Source organism: Lathamus discolor, chromosome 10 (genome assembly GCF_037157495.1).
Source record: "Lathamus discolor isolate bLatDis1 chromosome 10, bLatDis1.hap1, whole genome shotgun sequence".
Classification (NCBI taxonomy): Eukaryota; Metazoa; Chordata; class Aves; order Psittaciformes; family Psittacidae; genus Lathamus; species Lathamus discolor.
Window position 1 is genome coordinate 7,926,955 of NC_088893.1, and position 21,524 is coordinate 7,948,478.

Sequence of the window (21,524 nt, forward strand, 5' to 3'; positions counted from 1 at the left end):
GTTTGTGAACACTTGCAGCGACTCCACCACTGCCCTAGGCAGCCTGTTCCAATACTTGATCATCCTCTCTGTGAAGAAATTGCAGCTTGAGGCCATTACCTCTTGTCCTACCAGTTGTTCCTTTGGAAAAGAGACCAGCTACCTGCTCTCTCCATCCTCCTTTGATGCACCCTGACAGCCTCCCCTGACTCCTGCAAGCCCCCTTAGCCCCGAAGGGAAGTTCATTAGCACAGTTCTGCTGCCATCACTCCCCCTCAGCTCCCTCGCAGCAGACCGCAGTGACACATCTGTGCACTCAGCTGAAATGCCCATGCCATGAGGACATCCCTTCCAGCCCCGATTCTGAATTGCGAAGAGCTTTTATTCAAACAGTGAAAGCTGTTAGCAACAACGAGGGCCGTGGGTATGGCAAAGGGCTCCTTGTCCCTCTCACACAGTCCCCAGGCACAAGAGCTGCTTTTCAGGAGCTGCAGGGCGAGGAGGCAGCGTGGGTTCCTGCGGCCTGCAACCTGCTGACGCATGAGGGCTGCTGCCACTGCCCCAACAGACAGCGAAGGGTTCACAGCCAGGGAACTGAATCCAGGGGCTGTGAGCAGAGACAAGTCCCAGAAAACCCGAGTGAGTCTGAGCTCCTGCTCACTGCCCTGATTGCAGAGTGGCATCAACGGAGCTGACTTCCAGGCATTCATTTATTACTAAACCATTATTCTTTAGTGCAATGGAACTAGGCTATGAACAGCTCTGCCTTTCTGTCCTCCACACTCCCCTTTGTGCCCACCAGGCTGCAAGAGACACTTCCAGAGCTAGGAGGCCATGCTGGTGACCATTTGAGCTCCACATTGGCCTGGTGCAGAGCAGGAGTGCTCATGGCTATGAACAGCGATCCACAATGCCCATTCCTGCACAGTACCATGCTCTGTCCTCCCCGGGTGCTTGAGCTTCACAGCTCATAGCAAAGGGATGTGGTTTAATGCCATTTCTTTACTTAATCATCACCTGCAGCCCCAGGCAGCTGAGGATTCAGGGAATCTGTATATCCCTCAGTCACTCTCCTTGGTCATGTAATTTCTGGGGCAAAAGGATCTGGGCTGGTCCCGATGCCTTTACTCCTCCCTCCCAAAAATAGCCTCCAGGGAGACTCATCATTGGGTCACTATGAAACCCTGCACCTACAGCTGGGGGGATACAGGCTTCCTGAGCAATCCTGCACACCCACAGCTGGCAATGCAGAGCCAGAACAGCCGCTGGCTCCCACGCAGCAGCTGGAATCATGCAGGAGCAAGGAGCAGACAGCCACGACATTTTCTGAGATGCGTGGCAGAAGCGAGGTGTTCCTGCCCGAGCAGCTGGGCCCGGATTTCTGCTTCGGTAATCCCAGGAGAAGGAGCAAGAGCTTGTGTGCAAACTCCTCCTCACGGTGATTACTGGGGTCTAGACAGGAAGCTCTGTGTCTCCCTGCTGCACCTTCCCAGGGAGCAGCGCTGTGAGCAAGCGGCTGACACATGCTGCCTCCGCACTGCTGGAGGCTGTTCTGGTCCAGCCAGACCTGCCAGGCTGGTGGGATCTGTTCCCTTGGTGGAACACCACCAAGGCCTCTTCATCCCCACCCCCAAGCTGCCCTGAGCTCACATGCTTTCATTTGCTCTTGATTTTCAGCCCTGGTTAACCCTGCATCCTCTGACCCCATTTCTGGGCCAGGCTGTGGCTGCGAGATTTTAGCTCTCAAGAGTCTGGCAAGTCAGGAAGGAGGAAATACAGACAGGAGAGCAGGAGCAGGCGGGTTTGTCAGCTGATGGCTCTGGCTGCAGTGCGGGGCCAGTTCATAGAGTCACAGACAGAGTGTTCGTGTGCCTTACCTAAGAGGCACAGCTTGTGATCACTGCTCAGTCAGGGCAGTGAATGCACCCACTTCGCCACAGCCTTTGGAGGTTTCAGGAATGCTGCTTTGTTTCCACAACAGTTATTCCCATGCAGGGAGGAATGACCTGAGTTGCAGCTCCCATCAGCACACCTGAAGCCTCTTCACAGCGGAGGCAAGGAAGCAGAGCCAGAGGCTGCATTGAAAGTGGTCAAAGGCATCTGAGAAGGCAGCAGGATTTGCAGTTACACATTTTCAGGGGGGCAGCACGCTTCACACATACTCTGAAATCAAGCCAGCTGCCCTGTTTCACCACAGGCCAAGCTTTTTCACCTTCACTTGCTCCCACCACAGGCCACACTCTGGTCCTCATCCAACACCTGGTGTGTGGTGACAACCCTCCTGCCCCACTCTGTCTCCACAGAGGAAGGATGGTGCACCCTGCACTGGGCCACAAGACCAACACACGGCCATGCAACAGGCTAGTGAGGTCTGGGCCATGTGCAGAGAGCTGGTAGGGTGCAAAACTGCAGAAGATGCCCCCAAAATGCCAGTGCAGTCAATGCCTCTCAACCTGTAGCTTGGCAATTCCTTTACACTAATCCTGCTGTCAACAGCAGTCACCTTCCCTAGGCAGGAATGGCTGCAGTGCTTGGGAGCAAGACAAACCACAGCCTTGATGATCTGTCTGAAAAGTAGCCCAAAAGGAAATGTTCTTACCTCAGTATGCTTTCTGGAAGTATGTCTGCCACACTAATGACTGCCTGGCATTGAGATGGAGGGTGAGAAGAGATGGCCAAGAACTCTTCATTGGGCAGCAAAGCCAACCCCACCAGCTGGACCTCCCAGCGTCTACCAGGGGCTGTAAAGCTGGGCTATGCCATTACTGTTCCCTCCCAGCTCTCAGGAGCCTTCCCCAGTTCTAAGCTTTCCAGCAGCCTTCCTAAACCAGGTGTGTGGTGCAAGGGTCTAACCTGTGTAGGGTTTTAGTACATGTGGAGTGAAAGTACCATCTCCCAAGTGATCAGAGATGCAGTCAAAAACAGGACTGGCTGCTCAGGCAGCCCCATCCAACAGGCAACACATGTCCATCTCCCGGGAACCCTTCCCAGGAAGAAAGGTGGCTGCCTGGGCATGGAGGGCACCACCAGCCCCGTGGCCCTTGCCTCCTGCAAGACCCCACGACTCAGCAGGGATGGTGGCTGCAATGCTCCACTCTCAGGGAGCGCTGGGCAGCTCCAGGCAGTGGCTCTGTGAGGCTGCTGCCAGCCCCAGTTGCCTCTTTGCTTAACCTCTGTACAAAGCTCTTAGAAGCACCAGATTGCTCAGCCCCAGCCAGAGCATGCACAGGGCAGCACCCACCAGCCACCCCTTCCCACTGAGGTGCGGGAGCAGTGCCCTGGCAAAAAGCAATGCCATAAGCACTCACCCTGCTATCACCCTGCTGCATGGCTCCCCATGCACTTCGCTCCCTGTCACGGGCCACACTTGCTCCCTGACCAGCTCTGCACTATTTGCTTTTGGCAGCTGCTGCGGAAATACAAGATTTAATGCAAATACAATTACAGCTCACACCCTGAAGAAGAAAAGGAGTTGTGGTTCATGGAGGTGGCCCATGGCTTTTTGACACGGCGGGAAGTCACCTCCTGCTTGAGCCTCCCACCTCAGCTCGTTGCATCACGCTGCTCATGCTTCGCTGGAGATGGTGCTGACGCACCCGGACCTTACATTCCTGAACGATTAAAGAGCCAACATCCACAGATTCCACAGCACGAAAAAACTTCATCAGCTCCTCTCGGACAGGCTTTCAATGATCAAAGCACCACACTTGCCCCAGCACTATGATTCAGCCAGCTCTGCCTCCAGCCAGCTCCGCGTGTCTGCAGAGCCCTGTCCTGAGCTGGCCGTTGAGCTTGGTGTCTCGTAGCATGCACCCTCAGCTCCAAAAGCCACCACAGCACTTCTGCTCTCAGCAGGAAACTACACACAACAGCCACGGCTCATTCACGCTGTGCTGTGCCTCATCCTCACAGATGAATTTCCTGTTTCAAAGTAACAGTTTCTCATTCACGGAATCATCAAAAAGCTTGGGTTAGAAGGGACCTTCAATGTCTACTGTTTTGCTCTTCAAATTTCACTTCTCTCTGCTCAGCAAGAGAAAAAGAGCTTCAAGCCCCAACCTGCAAACACAAATGTGCTTAAACCCAAACAAAAATGTTTCCATGGAAATGTAAGGATCTGGTTTTGGGACATGTCTTCTCACTGCAGCCTTTTTTAAATTGTTTTTCTACCTACTTGTTTCCCATCCAACTTGGCAGGTTTCTCCCCACAGAACACCTCCCTCTTTCCCTCCCCACGGCTCACAGCACACTTGGCTACTAGCCGCCAGATGCTGGCATCCCACTCTTGCACTTAGAAGGCTTCTGTCGAGGAATGCTGCAGAGTCTTCGTGCATGATGCAGTGCCTCAAACAGGAGCCCTGAGACAAGCCATCTTGTGACCCTGTCTCAATAAACCTCCTAGCGAAGGCTTTCTGTAGCTCTCAAAGTTAATCCAGGTCATTGCTGGCATTCCTCAAGGGCTCTGTGTGCACACTGTTTGGGAAAGTGATCAGCAGCAGGGCCTGAGACAGAGGAGGGAGCACACACTTGTCCAGTGAAGGATCTTCCTCAGGAGGAAAGCAAGCTGTGGTGCCTGCATGCTGGGGCCAGGCAGCAGCAGCACTGTGAGCTGCCCTTGCTCTGCAGGCCACCAACACTGTTCAGGTGGCTGGAATTGCCCAGAGCACAGCACACCCAGGAATCAGCACACACACTGGGGGCAAGGCAAATGTTTCAGTCAGCCTGAGCTCATGGAAGATGATGTGCCCTATTTAACAGGATTTCACTTGGAACCCATCAACAGGAAGGAGTTGGACCTGCTGAACAGCACCTGGCTGCTTCTGCTTCGGAAGGAACTGAGATAGTGGGCACCAGCGATGGGGTGGGTCTGCAGGCAGCCCTACGCCCTGATGGGTCCACCCAGCACTGGTCCTCACCCAACACAACACTGTGGCACAAGTACACATTAGAAATTACCACGCTACAGCAACCACCAAATATTTAGATACACTTCAGGACTTTCCAAGCAGAGTTATTGCTCTCAGGAAGTTGCCCAGAGTTTACTCAAGAGTGAGTGAAGTGTAATAGGAAGGGAGCCCAGCTGGTTTCTGATGACAGCTGCTGACAGCAGCACAATGACGCCATTTACTAAGAGGAGAGAGCAGAGATGATTCAGATCTCTGGGTTTTCCCTTAGCCACTATTTCCACGAGGTAACGGGGACCCTCAGTCATTTCAAAACCACCTGGATTTGAGTGGAGGAGATATCAAGCATAAGAGTGCACTTGCCAACTCAACACTTCAGAAGCACCTGCCTGAAGAACTGCTAGTGCAAATCCACCTTCAGCATGTACCGATCCTACCTACAGCACAACCAAGAGGGCTTCCCCATCATTCCCATAGTGCTTTGAAAGCCTGAGGAACGTGCTCTTGAGAAAGCTACTCTGAAAAAGCGCATGCTGCTTTCCACGCTTGGTACCAAGGGAGGTCACCTTCTAGAGAAAAAGGGGTAAGGTAAAAGGAAAACCTGCCTGTGGAGCAGCCCTTCTGTCGCTTGCACATACCTGTTGTCTCAGCCCCAGGACTGTGTTTTCACTAAAGGCTGAGAGTGTTGCTCTCTGCAGCTGGGCGATGATGGATTATTCCAGTGAACTCCTGCTCCCTAGCCTGATGTTAACTGCTACAAAAGCAAGCGACTGGGAACCTTTCAATAGATGGCAGCAGAAACGTATTATCAAGCCAGAGTATTCTTTAGGGACACCCTTCATGGCAAAATCACCCATTTAGAATGACAGAATCAGCTAGGTTGGAAAAGACTTTTAAGATCATCAAGTCCAACCTTTATTCCAGCACTGCCAAAGCCACCACTAAACCATGTCACTAAGGGCCCCTTCTACATGGTTTTTGAATACTTCCAGGGATGGTGATTCCACCACTGCCCTGGGCAGCCTGTTCCAATGCCTGAGCACCCTTTCGGTGAAGAAATTGTTCCTAATATCCAGTCTAATCTTTGTTCCTTGGGAGTAGAGACCAGCTACCTCCTGGCTCCATCCTTCTGTCAGGCAGCTGTGGAGAGCAATAAGGTCCCCCCTGATCCTTCTCCAGAATAAACCCCCCAGGTCCCTCAACCATTCCTCACCACACTTGTGCTCCAGGCCCTTCACCAGCTCCGTTGCCCTTTGCTGATCCCACTCCAGCACCTCAATATCTCACTTGTAGTGAAGGGCCCAGAACTGGGCAGTTTTCAGTGGTACATTGCTTCACAACAGATACTGCATCCTAACCAGACTTTCGTCAGCAGTCAAGTCAAACGCTTAGGACATGGGGAGGGGAAACTCACCCAGATTGTGAAAATCCCCACGTTTTGGTTTGGTGGAAGTGGCCCTCACAAAACTGACTCTTGCAAAATGTATTAAGTTCCCTAATTTGGTGTTTTGGGTTGCATGGTCCTGCAGAGCCAGAACTGCTCACCAGAATACCTCCCAGCAACATAACTTTTGCACAATCATACCACACCTTATGTCTCTCAGTCCTGGCCAAACAAGGCCATTTAAAAATAAAAATTACTTCCAAAAACTTGAAAGACTTAACAAATCAGCAACAAAGAGATGATCACGGAATGGTTTGGGTTTGAAGGGACCTTAAAGCTCATCTAGTCTAACCCCCTGCCATGGGCAGGGACACCTTCCACTACAGGAGGTTGATCCAAGCCCCTGTGTCCAGCCTGGCCTTGAACACTGCCAGGGATGGGGCAGCCACAGCTTCTCTGGGCACCCTGTGCCAGCGCCTCAGCACCCTCACAGGGAAGAACTCCTGCCTAAGAGCTCATCTCAGTTTTCCCTGGGTCAAGTTAAAGCCATTCCCCTTAGCCTGTCCCTACAGACCCTTGTCCAAAGCCCCTCTCCAGGTTTCATGTAGAATATGATGTGAACTCCCAACTAAGCAGCATCCCCCCCTAGCTCAGACTCCCTTGGCTGCCTCACAGGCAGGATGCAGCAATGTCCCCGCTAGGAATACACTTCCAGCCCAATGAGCAGGGTGACCCCAGCGGCAGGGGCAGCAGGAAGCCCTAACAGCCTGCACATACCTGGAGCAAGGTGTGGCTGTGTAAAGCTGACTCAGGGCTGGGTCAGGTCTCCTGCACGCAGGAGCACGCTTTCCAAATAATCGTTTCCTGTTCTCCCCAGGCTAGATGGAGCAGATGGGGCAGGACGGAGGTTTATTGGGCACAGATAATCCCCCTCCCCAGAGCTGCTCGGCATAAAGGACAGCAAGGACCAAGTGCATGGGCCTGGGTGACTAAGGCGAGGACAGCGGCACTGGTTCTGTGACTAACTATTACTCATGCAAGGAGGAATTTGGAGAGGGACTCGCATCCAGCTCAGCTCATTGCTTTGAATACTTCTGCAGCTATAAGCACAAAGGAGAGCTTTGACAATGAATCAGACCCTGGTTTAAAATGACAAAGACAGACTTATCTACCAACTTTGTGTTAAAATGATTTCAGCGTAATTATAAAAGCAGCTTAATGCTAATCAGAGGAAACAAGCAACGTTTTCAAACCCAGATGACTAAATGTAGGCTCCTGGATGGACAAAACCATTTAGACACAGCAGCAGAAGTGGGTTTTTATTTATTGTCATGATGTATTTCACTTTCCCCTGGAATCCAAAGGAATGTGAGCACACTGGCAAAGTTTGTCTTAAAAGCTTTCTCCATTAAATTCTTTTCTAATTCCTTTTTAATCAGAACAACCTCTCCCCAAAAACAAATCTTAAAGTGAGTTTCTGGGATAACGTTTATTTTGAAAGCACCTCTATAACCAGCTTCTGAAGGATTTAAAAGGAAGCAATCAACACCCACGTTAATTATCCTCCTGCTTTTAAAATCCACAATTATCCATCTAAAAATAAAGGTAGGAACAGTGAAAATAAAACAGTAATCAAATTCCAGTTCTCCCTTCATGAAGCCTTTGCCCTCTCAGCTAGTTTGCGTGCTTACTTTGCAGTCTGCAGTGCAGGGAAGACTAACAAAGAATTACTAATTAAGCAGTCGCTTGCAAAAACCTGTGAGTTTGAAACCTTGTGACTGATTGTTTTTATAAAGCCAGCCCAGGTCTAAACCAGCGGAAGATCCTTCTGGAGAGCTGGGAATTGTCTCTTAAACGTGATGATTTCTTCTTTCTGTGCCTCTAAGATCACAACATCATGTTTTGCAACCAGTGACTTGTGCGCTATTTAACACAAGGCAAGCTTCTTACGCAATGTGCAAAGCGGAATGTACTCTTATTTGATCTTTATCTAACTAGCCTACCATAGGAATTGGAACCAGGAATTAAAAAGATACACCTCCTTCCTCATGATTACTGAAGAGCATTTGTTTTGTTTTAAAGCTGTAAGATGCTGGCTGCACACAACCAGCCTGCATTTGTCTGGGATGAGAGATCATGCGATTCAGATAGAAAAGAAACAGCATAAAACACATATAAAGTTAAGAATGTTGAGAACACAATCCTTTTGCTACCATCACTTTTGACAAATGACAATCAGACAGACTGTGAGGCTTTAAACATAAAGAAATAAGTGAAGTCAGTGAGTCATCACAGCCTTGGAAGCAAGGAATAAGGCCTGTTATTCATGCTACCATCAGCAGTCAGTTTACAGGATAGAAAGAAGTGGAGCAGCATTAGTTATGCCCCAATTCCTCCAGTATTTACCTTAAATTTGTCTGGCCCCAGTCCAGTGTCAGAGGGCTTCTCCATAAATAATGATTTTGTCCTGACAGTGTTGGCTCTGTGCCCACCATACTCTGAACCTTCTCACCACTTCATTATTTTCAAGCCTATTTTTCTCATTGCTCAGAGGATTTTCCATTTCAAATATCAGGAATGAGAATGCAGATTCTCTTCCCTGTAACACAGCCAGACCTATAGGAAAAATACAGAGCTTTGGAGCTACTCCCTTCTTCAAAACAAGCACCTCAGTGAAGGGCAGAGCAGCGCTGACAGCTTTGCCCATGCCAAGGATCTGCCATGGCTCTGGATGATCCCAGCTGACAGCAAGCTTAAGCAGGCAGCTGGACCACCCATGTCCTCAAAAGCAAGCTAAGCCTCGGGCTTTGCAGCCTGAAAAGCAGGAGCAAGCCTACAGCGAAGGCAGAGACTCGGGCCTGGATGAGTCAAGATGAAACATGCCCCAGGAACACCACCAAGTCTGAATGTCCGTGCCCAGGAGGAACTGTCCAGACACCTGCAGCTGCCTCAGGCACCCAAAGTCATGCAAGATGAAGGCTGTCACCTCTGCTGGTCCTCAGAAGGAGCCTGAGGAGGCTCTGCACCTCACTGTCACCCAATTAATCTCCATGATTTGTGGAGCTTCTATAGCTTATTCCTAAAAGGTCCATGTAAGCCCAAATGTTAATCCTACCTACTAATTTCACTTGCATACTCCGCTGTCCCCACATCAGGGATGCAGCCTCCCTGTACAGCAAGCAGAGGGAGATGCCGCCTCTAGGAATGAGTGACCCTCTGGAAGCATCACTGTCTCCCTCTTAATGCAGAGAACACCTGGACTCCTGACTTGTTAAAGAAACCTGACAGTTAAAGAATCTCCAAGGTGGGAATTCAGGGTCAAGGAGAAAGAGGTATCACCACTTTAAATTCCCAAACATCAGATACTGTAAATCTGGGAGGGAGGAAGAGGAAACAAATGAAAAAAAAAAATCAAAAACCACACAAAAACCCCAACCAAACACAAAAGCCACACCAAGACCAAACACAAAGCTACAACACACCACCTTGAAGGACAAGCACATTAGAAAACAAAAATCAGTGTACTCCCCAGCAATGCCCCAAACCTGCACAAGATCTGTGCCACAGGAGTTTGGTACATGTTGCAGATCACGACTGCAGCCAAGCACCAGCAACCAGCATGGGTCTGGCTTGGTTCCTGTACAAGTGACAGAAGCACACCAGCCTTCCCTAGAGCAGATCAGGCCATAAAGCTGAGAGGGCTGAACCCAAACTATGGACTGACCTCTTCCATGCACACACTTAGAAACAAGGGGCAGCTTCTGTGACAACATGTGTTTAAGATCATGTCCTTAGTACGTGCATGTATGCCAGCAGTGGAATGAGAGAACAGCACACTCATCCAAAGTAAAACCTGCTCCAGGCTAAAGCACAGAGGGCTATTCTTGAGGCTTCCCCCCTCCAAAGCAAACAGGAGCATTCCTTATTTTCCCTTGTTTATTTAAAAAGCCCACCACACATTCCTGGGCTCTGGCCTATCCCAAGTAAACCATGGGATGAGAGCTTCTACACTGTAAATCCCAGACAAAAATCGGTCTAACTTGGGAACTGCCAAACAATTGCTACCTTCTGCTGGTTGCTGAGTGGTCTGCAAAGTGCACCACAAATCTCCAAAGACATGTTTTCACACGGTTAAGGCACCCTCAGAATCAGCCTCCGTGCATGGTTTCAGTGTAAAAACCAGAGAGTATGCCAGGGGCCATGCTGAGCTGGTCCATCCATACCTGCCCACAGAACATCAACTCCCATGCTCCAGCACTCCTCTCCAGCCACACCTCTCCTGCTTAAAACTGTTCCCTCAGGGTACGAAAACCCTGTAGTGCCAACCCAACCAGAGACAGATGCCCTGGTAGACTCATCGAGAAGGGGGCACCACCATTATGCCTCGGGGCTCCAGCAAAGCTCCTAGGGAAAGAAGATTAGAGAAATGGAAGCCACAGCATGAGCATGTTTGACTCCGGGCAGCACCAGGGAAGAGGTTTGTTGTTACCTTTGATGTCTGCTCACTGTAATGCAATCACTTTTTAACTTTACCAGAAAGAAGTTCTGCAACACCATCCAAACCTCTGAATATGAAGCACAGCAGTGCTTGAGAGCAGAGTGTTCATTTCTCCACCATGAACAAGAGCAAAGAAGTTTACTGTGTAGGATAGAGCAGCTGGACATAGCAGTTTAGGGATCACATGAAGACTTTATGAACTGGAAATCGAGCACTTAGGTACAGCTTTCCCAATTGCATTTTCTTCTCCAGGCAGAGAAGAAAACAACCAACCCTTTATCTCTGCAGCAGTGAACTTTCAGTCTCCCATGCTCATGTGAAAGAACTGCCTGGGAAACAAGCACACAACAATATTGCAGTCAAGATTTTAAAACCAAACTCCAATTCAAGCTGAAAGCTGCAGGTTGCTTTTGCCCTTTTCACGAAGGAGCTAAATTGGGTGGCACAGAGCAGACAGAGCTGCCCAGCACAGCCTCCCCCTTATTTGTTATTTTTAGCAATTCAGTCTGACAACGCCTGACAACTAAACATGCTGAATATAGCAGGAGAGAAGGGGACTATCAGATAGTATCAGAGAAAACACACAGCGATAATCACTTTCTCCACCCCTAATGAAGAATCAGTTTTCCATGTCTTTATAACATCATAGAGCTTGTTCTTTTTAAAATGCCACATTTAAAAACAGAATCCATCGAGCCCTACAATGGAAACGGATAACATTTCCTGAAACAAAGCATTGTTCCACCCCTCACATATCATGTTTCCTTAAAAACAAGGGAAGAAAAACATTACTTGGTTTTTCTTCTAATACTGCACAAACATTGCCGAGCTAAAAAGAGTCTGTGCTCATCCCTTTAGAATGCTTTCAAAATAGCTTTAACACATACCCCTTGCACTGTGAAGCACAACAAGAATTTGATAGTATCAGGACTGGAAAAATTGGATCGTTGCTGCTAAGCAGGATGCTTCCCATGCCAGTGAGTGAGTGAGCCTGTGTACCAGCCTCTGTGAGAGTCAATCCTCACTGGCACAGCCTTTATGCAGGCATGTGCATTTTGCCAGCAAGCCTGGGTTATCAATTTGGAGTCCAAAGGATTATACAGAAGTTGTGAAATTAAGAATGCTACATATGTACATACACACACACACACACACACACACTCACATATACACACTTTCATTCCTAAGCTTTAACAAGAAGGGTAAAGCTACCTTGCTTCTTCTGCAGAGTGACTGACATTTGCCCTCTTATACACATTGATACCCCTTTGGTATCTTCAGAACACAGTTCCTCTCACTAAGTACATCTGATGTGTATTGCAGCCAAAGCTTATTTTCCCAGCCCTGTACAAAGACAGGTCTAGGTTTCCTTGCAGCTTTGCCATGTGATGAACAGCAGAGAAGTATCACATCAGCTTTGTGATGCTGTCTTTAAAAAGGCAATGCATCACTTCAGAAGTGGAGGAACCCAAGACAGGGGAGTAAAGAAAAGGGAGTAACTGTAATCATGAAGGGCAGTTCCTCTAGGAAATGAGATGAGGAAGGAGAAAAGAAGTTTTCAAACCAAATGCAAAACCCCTCATTGCTTTCGCAGTTCATTCTGAGAGCTGTGAATGTCAGGAAACGCAGCTCTCACACAGTCACAGAATGGCTTGGGTTGGAAGGACCTTAAAGCTCATCCATTTCCACCCCTCTGCCACAGGCAGCGACACCTTCCACTAGAGCAGCTTGCTCCAAGCTCTGTCCAGCCTGGCCTTGAACACTGCCAGGGATGGGGCGTTCACAACCTCCTTGAGCAACCTGTTCCAGTGCCTCACCATCCTCACAGGAACAAACTTCTTCCTTACATCTAACCTGAATTTCCCGTTTCTGTTTGAACCCATTTCCCCTTGTCCCGTCTCTACAGTCCCTGACGAAGAGTCTCTCTCTGACATCCTTTTACGACCCCTTCAGATACTGGAAGGCTGCTATGGAGTCTCCACGCAGCCTTCTCTTCTTCAGGCTGAACAGCCCAAATGCCTCTGAGGCAGGTTAAAGCCCAATGTTTTCATGGACGGTCAGCGCTAAGGATCTCTCCTTGCTACATAGTTGGATGGATTTAAATAAGACCTCAGCAGTGAACTCAACCCTCCATGCTCTACTCCTCTGCAAACAGCACTAAAAGCCAGCAGCGAGAGTGCATCTCAAATTCAGGCTGGTATCAAAAATCCACATTTCATAATACCTTGGCAACTGAGTCATAATAAGAAGGCAGAATTGTCTCAAGCTCGTGGTACATGAGTAACCAGATCAGCAACACTGTGTGGATACCGGAGGATTACTCTGACCAGCTTAAGCCAGCTATGCAAAGTGAGAAATGTGAGTAAGGTAGTTAACAATGTAAAATATAAACCTAAGCTTTAAAATCCTTCCAGTTTTAATAATGGATGGAGGGAAGTTTTAACCTACCTTGGTTTGATATTTATTTTATAGTGATGCAGTGGAATCACAAGGTCACAAAGTTTCACATTCTTTCCTCCTTCTGTCACCACTTGTTTTCAGGACAGTAAAATCCCCTAACTCCTGTGATAAGTGCTCTCTGACTTGGACTCAGGTATTTCCCCTGAAATCTCTGTTTCCAGCAGTTGTCAGTCTAAGAGCTTTGTCCTTTTCCATGGGGAATCCCAGGCCTAAGGAAAATCCTTCCCACAAAGCTGCCAGCCAGCTGAAGGCAGACTAGTTAAAAAGATGGACTTGAATGTTCACTTAAAACAAACTGTTGAAAGTTTTGGCCACCTGAGCCCTACTATCTATTGTTGAAAAGAAAAACCAATCCATGTGGCAGTCACTTTTCTACTCTCACCACCTTTTGAGACAGTTATCATTGCTGGGAGCTTCAATTCAGTAGCCATACCAGAGATTCAAGCAACAGGGAGCTATGAAGCATAAAAACACACTTGTGAAGCAGCCAGTTCTGAGGCTTTGTGTAAGAACAGCAAAGGTTGTAATTTGGGGGGAATTCCATCCATTCTGCTGAACTCAGCAATCGGAAAGTTCAGAAGGTGAGATCATTCCCCACCAGGAACAGAAAGAAAATGACGTCCACAGCTGAAGGGCACAGTAGTCAAAAAGCTGACCACAGCCTGATGGACCTGGCAGAAAGGGACCCCATGGGCAGGTTGCAAACAGAGACTGTCAACCACACTCCAATCACTGACAAATCCAGACCTGCTGCTACGAAGTTCTCCAACCCCAGTCATGGGGCTGCCTTTGTGCAAAACCACTGGCATCTGAGATGGCTTCAGAGTAGCCAGGATACAATCGCTTTGATCACATAACCATAAAAATGACTATGCCCTGTCTGCATTAACAGCAGAGAAATATGCAGCCTACCCAGGGGAGACTTGTTTTCCCCATTCAGTAAAAGTTCTCATGGCCAGAAACACAAAACCCCTTAGTATCTGGCACAGGAAACACTCCAGGCAACACCACACATGGTGACATATTTGTCCTACAGCTCCCCAGGCAAGCTGAGTTTTAAGAAAAAATTAAAAAAAAAAAAAAAAATACAAACTCTACTTCTGTTTTACTGTAAGGAGCAGACAAAAGAGACAGAACTGAGGGTTTGAGTAGGTTTGAGCACTGACTTCCTACTCCTGCTTGTCCCTACTTAACCTGGTCTCCACACTGACTTTCTCCAAAACACTAGCAGACGAGTTAAGCAGCTTGACACAACTCAGTCTTTGCTTCCTCTGTCATTGCCCAAGAAACAAGGAACAGGGTTTTGCATTTATTGTATCTTAGGGACATTAAGAAAAAACAAACCACTAACGGCCTTGGAAAAGTACATTTTGAACATCTGCTCCGAAGAACTCTAAGCTGTACATGTAGCCACTAGAAGATAGTCAAGATTCTCTAGATAACTCATTTGAACACTGGTACTTGCACAGAAAGTACTTTATATTTCCTACATATTCTTCTCTGCCTTGAATACTCCAACCAGATAAACATAAGAGCACAGAAGTGCTCTGACCACATTGCCAAAACAAAGTCCTACCTCCCCCTAGATCCAGTCTTCAACAGCAGCCACAAGTAGAAGCCTAGGGCAGAGTGTACGGACAGGGCAGGCGTACACAGAACTTCCTCCTCATACTTTCCCAGCCTTCAGACATTTTTAGCTCAGGACTTCCTGAGCAGAATGCCATTTCTACATATTTGGTAATTCTCAATGGATTTCTCTTCCATGAATTTGTGCAATTGTCCTGAGCCAGTATAAACTTCTAGCATCCACAGCACTGGCACAGTTTCACATCACCTATCTGCTGCAAATAACCACACAAACATCCTTTTGCTAGTTTTAAATCTTGCTCCTACTAACCTCGTTTGAATCCCTCACCCCCACTTTGCATATCGGGAATGACAGGAAATCCCTAGTTAGGTTGTAGACCCACAAAAGAAACCAAGTAACTAAGTGCCATGAATTACTTGTAGGTTACTTGTACCAGGCACTATGTTTCACCTCCTTAAAATCCTTCAGAATGGAAAGTATCAGATAAAAACAAGGGATGTAGCAGACAGCATCTTGTTGACCTTCAGTGTTGTACTTTCATCATCATTACCTGCCAAAACTTACCTCCAATTCCTTAATTTTCTCTTCGGCTATTCTCTGTTTTTCTAAGAGCTGATTATGAATCACTCCTTTAGACTGAAGGATAAACCTACAAGTGAAAGAGACAGACAACTGTTGGGTATCTTTTACATCCGTTGTACACCTACCTGCACTCTAAGTTAAACTAAAGTGACCTCTGCCAAGTATTCATTCTCAATCCACACCTTCTAGACAGAGGCAGAAGAAATTGCTCCTAGAGCTCACACAAACCACCAGCCTCAAAGGCTTGCTCAGCAATCTCACCCATTATTTGGGAGGAAGAAAATGGATGCAGACTCATCTCCCTCTATCATTCAGTGTCCTTGAATGGTTTGAAAACAGTCCTTGCATACAGCTAGCAAAGGGAGTCTGTCATCACATTCCCTTCAAAGGGATCTAAAGCAGTTTATGGCATATAGTCAAGGAAGCTTCTTTCAAGGGGAAAAAGCCATTCATTACCATTTCAGTGCTCACAAGCAAAATAAAGCTGCACAATAAAAACAAAGCTTTCTACAGAGGAAGGCTGAGAGAGCTGGGGGTGTTCAGCACAGGCAAGGGAAGGCTCCAGGGAGACCTTATGGAGGCATTTCAGTATATAAATAAGGCTGGTTAGACAGAGACTTTACCAGGACCAGTAAGTGACAGGACAAGGGGCAATGGCTTTAAACTGCAGGAGGACAGCACTAGATTTGACACAGGGAAGAAATGTTGTATGATGACGATGGTGGGGCATTGGCACAGGTTTCCCAGAGAAGCTGTGGCTGTTCCATCCCTGGCAGTGTTCAAGGCCAGGTTGGATGGGGCTTGGAGCAACCTGCTCTAGTGGAAGGTGTCCCTGCCCATGGCAGGGGGTTGGAACTGGATGAACTTGAAAAGCCCCTGAAGGAACATGAGTATCCAAAGAAGCTCTCCAGCACGTGGCACTGGCATCCCACAAAGAGGTAAAGGACAACTAAGTTCAGATGAATTTTAGGAACCCTCTGTGGTTGTTTTTCAACCTTCCAGACATAAAGAATGTACAAGCCACAGATTTGCCCCTTCCCTACTTAGAAAGTCCCCCAGGGGATTTAGAAGGAGCCTCCCTGGGTCATACCAGTGAGGTCAAGGTCTCCCTCCAGCACCAACTAGGGTCAGTGTCTTCCTGCCAGGTGACAAGAGCTTGTGCTTGAACAGTTAAAGTGAGCAGCTTTAGACAGGGCAGAAATCAGAATGCATTCCCCATCTGGTACAGAAAAACCTGCAGTCAGTCTGTAGTGCCACCTCCCACGACACAGGACATTATCAACATGCTTGTTCAGGGCCTGATCAGCCACTGCCTTGAAACCCAGCATGGTCTGCACCAGCAATAGAGTAGCCAAAAGGAAAAGTACCTGCTATGTGCATTCCTGGAGCGCATGAGAGCAGAACTGTGGTTAATTATAACAGGTTTGCAATTGAAACTCTCTTCAGTGCTGCGATTAACTGCACTTACCAATTGCCTCCTCCTCCTTCTCCCACTTCTCTCCCTTGTCCTGCTTTACCTCCTCTTTTCTACAGCTACTTCATCTTTTACATTGCCATTTTCTCAAGTCTCTCCTTGTTTCTCCCCAGTCTCTCCTCATGTTTATTGCCGGTGTCATCACTGGTATGTATCTGTTCCTATTCTTTACAACACAGCTCACTCTCTTTGTCCCCTCACTCTCCCACTTTCCATTTGGTACCTCCACAACCCACTTCCATTCAGTGGGAACGTTTCCAGGTCCGAAACAGAGCAGCCTGCTGAAATAAAATGTGGGGTTTACTCAGTCTTGTTAAAAATCAAGTCCACGAGCACCTTCCTAGGAAAGAGAAGTTATTTACATTGCTATTAGATGCAGCACCTGGATTCAGCCACAGAGGAGCTACTTTTGAGGACCACCAGCAACCACATCATTCTGATGCTCTTACCTTGAGCCTGCAATAGCAGAAGCAGCAAACCCCAGCCTTCCCACACACACTACATGGGGATTTGGGTGTGAGGACCACAACTTTGCCTTATTTCTGCAGTAGCTGTCGCTAGTTAAACAATCAAAGCTGCAAGATGTCCTCAATAAATAAAACCAACCCTCCTTCCCATGGTCACAGGTTCCCTGAGCCTGTGTGTGTGTATGAATGTTTCCTCAATTATTTCCTTTTTTTGTGAGGCAGCAAAGCAGAACAGAATACCTTCTCTTTCGCTTCCCCAAACTGTATATTAAGGTGTAGAATTCCAGACTGGTTTGGGTTGGAAGGGGCCTTAAAGCTCATCTTAGGTTTGGAAACCCTGCCACATGCAGGGACACTTTCCACTAGAGCAGCTTGCTCCAAGCCCCTGTGTCCAACCTGGCCTTGAGCACTGCCAGGGATGGAGGAGCCACAGCTTCTCTGGGCAACCTGTGCCAGGGCATCAGCACCCTCATAGTACAGAATTTCTTCCTAATGCCTCATCTGAATCTATCCTTGATCAATCATTTTTGTTTCAGTGAAGCCCCTGGTCTAGGACACAAGGTTAAACACCAACACAGCTCTATCAGTGCTCCCCATGCTGCAGCTGGAAAGGTCCCTATGCTGCGTCACAGGCACTGAGCGATCCCGGCTGGCTGAGATCCGCTACAGGCACTAGAACCTTTGGACAAACAAGTGGCTGACTTCACTTCTATTCTGCAAATGTCAACAACAGTCACTGGGAAAAACACCCTCCCTCCTCCCTGCCTCCCACCCTCCTGCAACGCTCTGGCAGACATGCGACAGCAAATTAAAATTGGATGGCCGAAGTTAGCAATGACGAGACTTGTGCCGGCAGCTGGGCACAAACACAACCACCCCAATTTATTTGCTATAAAATAGTGGGCTGGAACCCGTGTCTGTTCGCACACTGGCCCAGAGCAGATCAAATGTCCATGACTTGGCCAGTATCCTTCAGAAGGTTCGCACCAATCCCAGCTTCAAGCCACCCATTTTAATTCCCCTTCATTGAGCCTTCAGCCTAAAGCGCACAAGTGCTGCCATGTAAGTTGACAAAAACTACTCTTTAGAAAGTTGAAGCTATAAACCCACATCTGATTTAAATCTGTGGCTTCAATTTCCAACACAAGAAGGACTCAAAAACCTCATCTGTGTTTTAGCTTCTAGCTTGGGATACACACATCATGGAGATCTTGGGCAAAGGTTTTACCTAAGGAAATACTGTGGTTTACAGCAGCACTTGTCTTGCTCATTAGTCAAGAGATGCTGCAGGGCACTTCTCATAAACCAGAGTTTGAATTTTACTGGATTTCATTCTTCCAATTACCCCAAGTAAAACACCAACTAAATGTTTTTGGCTTTTTTCTCACTGACCTGGAGAACCGGGACAGTGTCATTCTGCTGCCTGGTTTTAGTTAACTGGGGTTATCTTACTTACAATATTTTTAAGCTTGTGAAAGAACCACTTCATTCATGGATGACAAGTTGACTATGAACCAGCAGTTGTACACTTGGAGCCAGGAGGACTGATAGTACCCTGGGGTGCACCAGGAGGAGTGTGGCAGCAAGTCAAGGGAGGTGATTCTCCCCCTCTACTCAGCCTTGGTAAGGCCACATCTGGAGCACTGTGTCCAGTTCTGGGCTCCTCAGCACAAGAAAGACAAGGAGCTACAGGAGAGGAATCAGCCAGGACCCCAAGGATGATCAGGGGTCTGAAGCATCTCTCTTATGAGGACAGATTGCAGGAGCTGGGCCTGTTTAGTTTAGAGAAGAGGAGACTGAGAGGGGATTTCACCAGTACAGATCAATATCTCAAAGGAAGGTGCCAGAAGGATGGTGCCAGACTTTTCAGTGGTGCCCAGAGACAGGATGAGTAGCAATGGCCATAACTGAAAGACAAGAAGTTTCACCTTAACATGAGGAAGAACTTCTTTACATCGAAGGTGGCAGAGCACTGGAACAGGCTGCCCAGGGGGGCTGTGAAGTATCCCTCTCTGGAGACTCCAAACCCATCTGTGTAACCTGCTCGAGGTGGCCCTGCCTTGGCAGGGGGTTGGACTGGATGTTCTCCAGAGGTCCCTTCCAAATCAAATGATTCTGTGGTTCATTCACTGTCTGGAGGCACACCACCAGCTGAGGACGAGCCCCACATTAGAGTCATCGCATCAGAGAGCGGAGCAGAGGAGACACTTTCTGCTCTGTGGTGCTGAGCCCATCAGATGACATTACTAACACCAACCCCTTGGTGCAGATCAGCACCAAAGAGCCATCTCCAGAGTTCACTCTGCCGAGGATGGTCCCAGTGTTCATACATTGGACTAGGGCGACTTTTAAGTATTGGTAGTCCCCAGAAGACAAGCAGCAAACCAAATCCTCTTCCAGACAAGAGAGTTCACTTATGTCCACCTCCTCTGTGTGAAGCATCACAGCACGCACTAATAAATCTGTCAAACACAACACCTACACTATCAACCATGAAACACTGATTCAGAAACATGTTCAGCACTACAGTGGCAATTACAAAGCTTAGCAGAAATCACCTCTTCATGCATGAACTTTTTCACTATTGTTAAACAACACCAGAAATACCTGGTCAGAACAGACAGGTTCGCCACATCTCTGTTGGCCACCTACTTCAGAGGGAATGGCTAATGAAAACAGAGCAGGATTTGCCCTATTCTGGATACTGAGCAATTTTTTCACTAACAATAACGACAACTCAGAAACAAGACAAAACAAATAGAAAAGAAAGCTAAGAAGGAATGGGGTCCTCAAGGACAGCAATGTTCAGCCAAACCTGGACTGCCAACAGCGGCAGTGTTTGCAGATCAACTCTACCTACATGCTCGACTCTCCCGCTGTCCCAGTGACTGCTGGTTCTCAAGGACAATACAAGGAACAAAAATAGAGCACAAGGGAACCGAAAGAGAAACCTCACTCTAAATATTCCCCACTTGTTTCTATTTTCCTCCCTCTGCCAGTTCTACATCGGGATCTTTGTTTCTCTAAGGCAGAGAATGTAGTTTCTATACTCTCTGAGACTCATTGCTTGTTTCCTTCTGAAGGGATCTCTTACCCCTTCCCTGTTATAAATGTCCAAATATGATGCCTATTTGGTCGGTGTTTATACAGCACTCCCTTACCCCTGGTCAAAATGGTCTTCAGGCTCTAGTTGGGCTGGTCAGAGATGTTGTCAACTTCATCATCTGTCTGCTGTCAGCTCCATCATCTGTCTGCTCCTTTGTGTCACATGTACACACCCACCAAGTGATGTTCCTACAGTGTAAGTAATTCCATAACTCAGTCTGTTTGCACCAAAATGTACTGTTTACTTGACTTTCAGACATAATATTAGATACTGAAATATTTGCCTCCTAATGAATGAGGTTATGGAGATATTTGTTCAGCACAAGCCACTTTCATTATGACATACAACTCATTAAAGTTATTAAAGGTGGGGTACCAGTGATGCTCATAGTGAAGGTTTTCCATTAACAACCCCTATTTTCAATGACTTGCAACTGCAACCTCTATGTCTGAAGCTTTCAGTGGCAGGTGTCAGTCCCAGATGTGAGCATTCTCTCCTCTTCCTGTTCTGGAGAGGAAATGAGGTCTCCATGTTTCTCCTGCACAGCTTGCTGGTGCAAGAGGTTGGTTGTATTAAAACATTAAAGCCAGGAGGGAAGGAGCTACACAGCAGCCATTGGGGCTCCCTCCTGATCATCTGCAAAGCAACTCTTCCATGTAGATCACTCCGAGGACTGCACAAGGTACCGGGGAAGCCTTAGCTCTTCCTGTGCCTGATACTGATACACATCCCTCTGCCTACTTTCAGGTGAGACAGTCTTGCAGGTAGGAACATTCCAGTGCTGTTTTGACAGAATACTGATAAATGACATAGAATCACAGACTGGTTTGGCTTAGAAGGGAATCTCCCCTCTGTCAGTTTAAAGATGTTCTGGATGCAGGGCTGCAGGGGGCTCTCACAAGTCCATTGAGCCTGGCTCCCAGCACACACACACAGTCATTATAACTTCAGCTTTATGGTGCCCATTGCATTTGGAAAACTCTCTACAAAATCCGAAGATACTGAAAACAAAACCAACAACTTTGTACAAAGCCAGAATATTATTTTAGCATTCACTGTATTTCTAAAAACCCTCTAACATG

General features: G+C 47.6%; 1 protein-coding gene across 1 annotated transcript in view; it reads right to left on the minus strand.

Annotated features, from left to right (window-relative positions):
* Positions 1-21,524, minus strand: part of PFDN1 (prefoldin subunit 1) — a 31,568-nt gene that overhangs the window by 1,323 nt on the left and 8,721 nt on the right. Inside the window, exon 3 of the mRNA XM_065690976.1 lies at positions 15,378-15,462. Within this exon, the coding sequence (XP_065547048.1) occupies positions 15,378-15,462 (85 nt within the window). The remainder of the gene's footprint in view (positions 1-15,377; positions 15,463-21,524) is intronic.